At 44.8% G+C, this 6417-nt stretch overlaps 1 protein-coding gene across 1 annotated transcript; it reads left to right on the forward strand.

Moving 5' to 3' along the window:
* The first annotated feature begins 165 nt into the window (after window positions 1-165).
* Window positions 166-3764, forward strand: LOC141362755 (uncharacterized). Its single transcript, XM_073864971.1, has 2 exons — window positions 166-1209; window positions 1346-3764. Exons 1-2 carry the CDS (start codon window positions 166-168, stop codon window positions 3704-3706), a joined length of 3405 nt encoding a protein of 1134 aa, XP_073721072.1. The 3' UTR covers window positions 3707-3764.
* The last annotated feature ends 2653 nt before the right edge of the window (window positions 3765-6417 follow it).

The following is a 6417-nucleotide window of genomic DNA, read 5'->3' on the forward strand; positions in this document are numbered from 1 at the left end:
CAGGTCCTTTGTTTTCAGACCGCTACTGATGTGTGTGTGCATAACATTGAACAATCTCTCTTACCTTTTGAACTCCACTCGAGATCTTTGTTAGGAGTTAGTTTCCAACGAGATAGAGTGCAGAGTTTTCTCTCTTTCCGATATCAGAAGAGTTTAAGCTAAAAGATGAGTAAGAAGAGCCACAAGAGCCACAAGCAGTCTAAGTTGTGTGTTTGTTCTCGCGCTATCGCTAAGGACGACACACACACTTACTGCTTTGTGTGTTTGGGGGAGGAGCATGCGGTCACGGCTTTACAAACAGATGAGTGCGAGCATTGCGAGTCATTTTCCATCAAGATGCTTCGTGCTCGCCGTGATTACTTTATATCCGCACCTAAAAACTTAAAATCATGGGGCTCCCAGATGGATTTGGCTGACGAGCAAGAGACGGGCGAGTCCTCTTCTTTTGCTTTGTCACCAGATCCATGTATTCCTTCACATGATCCCGAAGCGCACTCCGGTGCCTCTTCGGTTCATGTGGGGGATGATAACGATGATGATGATGATTTCTCTCTCGGTTCTGCGGATTTTGATAAGCCAGCCTCCGAGCGTTCCTCGCGCGATCATGGGTCGGTCGAGGAGCTTCTCGAGGTGGTAACCCGTGCGGTGGCCAGATTACAGATTGACTGGCCTCGCGAGCCAGAGACACCCAAACGAAGCAAATTAGGCGATAGGTTTCTGTCTACTGACAAAGGGGAGAGGACGAAACATGAGCCTCTCCCCTTCTTTGAAGATCTCCACGGTGAGCTAAATAAATCGTGGAAGAGACCATACACTTCGCGTGTTTTCGTGCCTTCGACGTCGGTTTATTCGACTATCGTGGGTGCGAAGACGCGCGGGTATACAGAGATGCCTCAGGTTGAAGAGACGCTCGCGAGTTATCTCTCGCCTGGCTCGGCATCGTCTTTGAAAAAACCTATCCTGCCCACGAAGCCGTGTAGAATAACTTCATCATTGGTAGGGAAAGCTTATCAAGCTGCGGGTCAGGCTGGTGCTGCGCTGCATACGATGGCGGTATTACAGGCGTACCAGGCTGATTTATTAAAAGATTTGAGTGGGGGCGAGACCATTGATAGAGAGGCATTCGATGAATTACGCAGGGCTACAGATCTGTCTCTCCGTGCTACCAAGCAAACGGCTCGCGCTATCGGCCGTTCAATGTCTGCTTTGGTTAGCACGGAGAGGCACTTATGGTTAAATCTGTCTGGAATAAAAGAGAAAGATAGAGTGTTTCTCTTAGATGCCCCTGTTTCCCCATCGGGTCTGTTTGGTGATGCGGTTGATTCTGTGGTCACTAAATTTACAGAAGTTAAAAAGCATGAGGAGGCTTTTACGCAGTTTTTGCCTTGCCGCACACAAAGGGAGGGGTTATCTGTCACGGTATCCCGACCTCTTCCCGGTCCCTCGAGACCCAGGGACGCAAAGAAAGAGAGCGTGGCGAGTCGTGCTCCCCCGCGAAGAGCTTGGGGATCGACTCGCCGCCCTCAACAGCCCCCCAGAGCAGACCTCAGGACTGTTATTAACAGGAAAAAGCAGTCCTGACGGTTGCATTCACTCGCTAGAGCTCACTCACGGGTCGGGGCGTATCATATTACATCCGATCGCCCCGTCTCGCTGCCCTTACGAAACCTCTCCACCTCCGCCGCCTCTGGGTTTGCGGGGGGAGGCGGTTTCCAGCCAAATGTTAAAGGCCCCCTGTTCTCCCAGCCAAGTGTTAAAGGCCCCCTGTTCTCCCATTCCCAATCAGAAAGCAGGTCTTTTAACATCCCCCCAAGACAAAGTATTGAAACTAATACCATTATCAGAAAGTCTGGCAGCGTGGAAACTTCTGCCAGGTATTTCTGGTTGGGTAATAAGCACAGTACACTTAGGATACAGAATCCAGTTTATTCGTCGTCCTCCGCGTTTCAACGGCGTGATATTCACTTCCGTGAGACCGGAGCGAACACAAATACTGTTGCAAGAGATTCAATCTCTGTTGATGAAAGGGGCCATAGAACACGTTCCCCTCCCAGAGAGAGAGTCAGGTTATTACAGCAGATACTTCCTGGTTCCCAAAAAGGATGGGGGGTTGCGTCCAATCTTAGATCTTCGAGCTTTAAACAAAGCAGTGAAAGCTCTCAAGTTCAAGATGCTAACGGTCAAGACGGTTGTGGCACAAATTCAACATTACGATTGGTTTGTCACAATCGACTTAAAGGATGCATATTTTCACATAGAAATATTGCCACAACACAGGAAGTTCCTGAGGTTCGCTTTTGCAGGCGAAGCATACCAGTTTCGGGTTCTTCCATTCGGCCTAGCCTTATCACCCCGCACATACACAAAATGCATGGATGCAGCACTGGCTCCGTTGAGACTCCGGGGAATCCGCATTTTAAATTACATAGACGATTGGCTAATACTAGCGAGATCACGAGAAGTGGCGCTCCAACACAGGGATGTTGTGTTAGCACATCTGCTTTCTCTAGGGTTGAGGCTCAACGCCAAGAAAAGCGTTCTTTCTCCTGCCCAGAGAACGACTTATCTGGGGATAGTTTGGGATTCGATTACGATGCGGGCACATCTGTCTCCCGCACGAATCGCGACCATTCAACATTCCCTGAGCAGACTCAGGCTAGGCCAGGACCTCACTGTAAAACAGTATCAACGGATCTTAGGACTCATGGCGTCGGCATCCACGGTGATTCCTTTGGGGCTGTTGCACATGAGGCCATTTCAGTTGTGGCTCAGAGCCAAAGGGTTTCATCCAAGGGCCAACCCTCAAAGGCTAATAAAAGTGACGCGCCGCGGGCTTCGTGCACTGACTATGTGGATAAGACCCCGGTTTCTTGCCTTGGGTCCCACACTAGGGGCGACTTGTCGTCGCAGGTTGCTAACGACAGACGCCTCCCTGACAGGCTGGGGTGCGATCTTAGATGGTCGTCCAGCTCAAGGGGAATGGGAGGGTCATCAGCTCAGTTGGCACATCAATTGCCTGGAGCTGATGGCTGTATTTCTGGCCCTGAAATATTTTCTCCCTCAACTGAGAGGCTGTCATGTCCTAGTGCGGGTGGACAACACAGCGACAGTCTCGTACATAAATCACCAGGGAGGTCTGCGCTCGCGCAATTTGAACAGGTTAGCGAGGCAGATTTTTCTCTGGGCTCAGGACAAGATCCTGTCGCTCAGAGCAGTGTACATACCGGGGAACCTGAATGTGGAAGCGGATTTACTTTCCAGACAGACGTTATTGACTGGGGAATGGAGACTCCACCCAGACATAGTTTCTCAGATATGGACCAGATTTTACAGAGCGGAAGTGGACCTCTTCGCCTCTTTTCAGACAGCGCAATGTCCCCTCTACTTCTCTCTGAGTCCCCCAGCCCCCCTGGGTCTGGACGCAATGGCGCACACATGGCCCAACAAGCGCCTATATGCATTCCCCCCAGTTGCACTGCTCCCACAGGTGCTAGCCAGAGTTCGCCAACAAGGTTCTTGCCTCTTACTGATAGCACCACGTTGGCCGAACAGAGTATGGTTCTCGGAGATGATATCTCTCCTCAACGGCTCGCCGTGGGCGATTCCGGAGAGGAGGGACCTTCTGTCTCAGGCGGGGGGCACGATATTTCATCCCAGGCCCGACCTGTGGAATCTTCATGTTTGGCCCCTGAAGGGTACCAACTGAGGGGCACAGGGCTGTCACCTGATGTTATTGAGACCATTTTAAGTGCTAGGGCCTCCGGCACTAGGAAGTGTTATGCCCTTAAATGGGGTGTCTTTGAAGCTTGGTGCACGGCACATAATGCAGATCCTGTTAACTGCCAGATTGCTACAGTTCTGAGTTTTCTGCAGGAAAAGTTGTCAGCGGGCTTATCCCCAACCACTCTTAGAGTATATGTGGCCGCTTTGTCGGCTTGCCACGCTTTAGTGGACGAGGCGCCGCTCGGGAGGCATCCACTGCTCGCTCGCTTTATTCGAGGGGCGAAACGATTGAGGCCTCCAACAAGAACTAAGATTCCCTCTTGGGACCTGGCTATAGTCCTTGAGGGTCTGGTTCTGATGAGAAATATGTTTTTTGTGTACACAGAAAAAGTCTTATATCTTTGAGTTCAGCTCATAAAAATGGGGGCAAAAACAAAAGTGTTGTGTTTATATTTTTGTTCAGTCTATATATATATATATATATATATATATATATATATATATATATATATATATATATATATATATATATATATATATATATATATATAATTGCCAGATCTTCATAATCTTTTAACCGTACTTAATTTTTTAAGTTGATGTTAAATACATAAAAGATTAATTTATAAATAAAATAAGCAATTCTTAACATGTTAAAAACGAAAAAGATTTGTTCTTTGGTAAGCCGATACTTTGAAAAATGCTTTTCCTTTAGGAATGTTTACAATCATCCTGCATTTATGAGATGCAAAGGGGGGTTTGAAAGGATAATAAGCAGAAATTGCGTGGGCCAATCAAAACGTCCTCCTCTTCTCGGCTTTGGCACAGAGGTCTGCCATAAAAGCTGCTGGTCAGTTGTCTTATCTGATTGAACTGGACACCTGTTTATGTTAACCCACCAAAATCAACTCCAAATGTAGCAATAGGGGAGGGGTCTGGAATGCTTTGTTGTACACTGTCCACTACATATATAAGTTATTTATTATCAGACCCGTGGTTGTCAGATTGGTTTCTTTTTATAAAACCATTGTGAAGAAAGTACCCTTTAAATTTCAAGTTAAGCGCTTTCTTGTGGTTTTTCTATGGGAGGAAAACGCTTAATGTGTGTTTATATTCTCATCCGCTTGGCTTTAACTGTTACCTAAATTATACGTTATTTATAAGGTGTATACTGAGTTTTATCTTTCACATTTGTTAAACTACGTCAAGCATTTTAGAAAGTCCCATCTGAACACAAGGAGCTGACAGGAACTTCCAGGAACTCTTGAGAAGCTTCATGAACTGACATTGCTTAAAAAAACTGTTTCATTGGAGTGAATGGAGATGACGCGACGCTCTTCCTAAAGGACACTGATCCTTTCTAACCAAAACCTACAAAATCATCTTAAGAAGTGCGACTTTCCTGTAGGCCTGTATTAAAAACATCCAATAGGGGCATTGTTTCTGTGGAAATGTGTCTGTGTTTTTTAAATAGAGGTGAAAATTTAATCAATATTATTGACTCTCTTCTCTGTACTGTAAATTAACACAGGCAACCCTTACGAAAATTGACCCTCATAAGCCCCAATTTTCCTGTTTACATTAGAGGTTCGCGGGGTCAAAATGACCCCAGAAATTGAAAGAGTGATTGTAAAAAATATATACATTTTTTATGTTACAAATAATATACATTTTTTTTTACTTCCCATCTATACATAAATGCTGTGTTTAGGAAGGTATGAAGTACTTTTGTACCTGTTTACCCCTAAATTCCTCAACTACACCATTTGCTTGCATGTAAAATATAATTTTTTTATTAAAAATTCACATAAATTATGATCTAAATTTGATTTAAATTGTTTTGAGATATTGATCTAGATCAGGGCTATTCAAATCACCCTGGAGAACCAAAGCAGAGTTTAGCTCCAACCCTGATCAAACACGCCTGAGCAAGCTAATCAAGGTCTTCATGATCACTAGACAATCACAGGTGGTTAAGTTGGATTAGGGTTGGAGCTAAACTATGTAGTGCTCGGCCCTCCAGGGTAAGATTTGAATAGCCCAGGGGCCATTTCAGTAAGGAGGTTCAACCAACTCCGAGTTTAAACTTGAATTCTGAGTTGAATTACTCTGAGATGGGAAACGCTGAGTTATTGGTTAGAGGATCCTCTATAAAAGTACATGACATTTTAGTCACTAGGCGTCTCGGCACCTAAGTATTAATTTCATATTAGCTTTACAAGTCATTTCAATTTACTGTTTTACATTTTTAGTTGAAAGTTTAGTGTAATATACAAAAAATATAAAGTATATAAAGTAAGTTAAAATGGTTTGCACTGGCAATTTGATTTGATTTAAAGAGAGCTACTTTTTTACAGTGCATAATAAAAATCAATGCCATGAATGAATATACTAAAAGAACTAATGAGATAGTTAAACAGGGGAGGAGACTGACAGAAACTCAGAGTTTACCAAATAAAACCTGCTCCAGACCAGATTAGGTTCAGAGAGTAAGTTACCATGGAAACAGTTACCTCTCCTTTTGAAACAGGCTTGACTTACCCCGCTGTCTTAGGTTTAACCTACCTCCAATTTTAAAAAGGAAAAGAGTTTCCCTCATTTCAGGGTTAACATACTCAGAGTTTTCACTTAACTACCTTTCTGAAACGGGCCCCTGATCTAGATGTTATGTGTTGAACTTGTCTATCTGCTGGT

The sequence above is a fragment of the Misgurnus anguillicaudatus genome, unplaced genomic scaffold (genome assembly GCF_027580225.2).
Source record: "Misgurnus anguillicaudatus unplaced genomic scaffold, ASM2758022v2 HiC_scaffold_29, whole genome shotgun sequence".
Taxonomy (NCBI): Eukaryota; Metazoa; Chordata; class Actinopteri; order Cypriniformes; family Cobitidae; genus Misgurnus; species Misgurnus anguillicaudatus.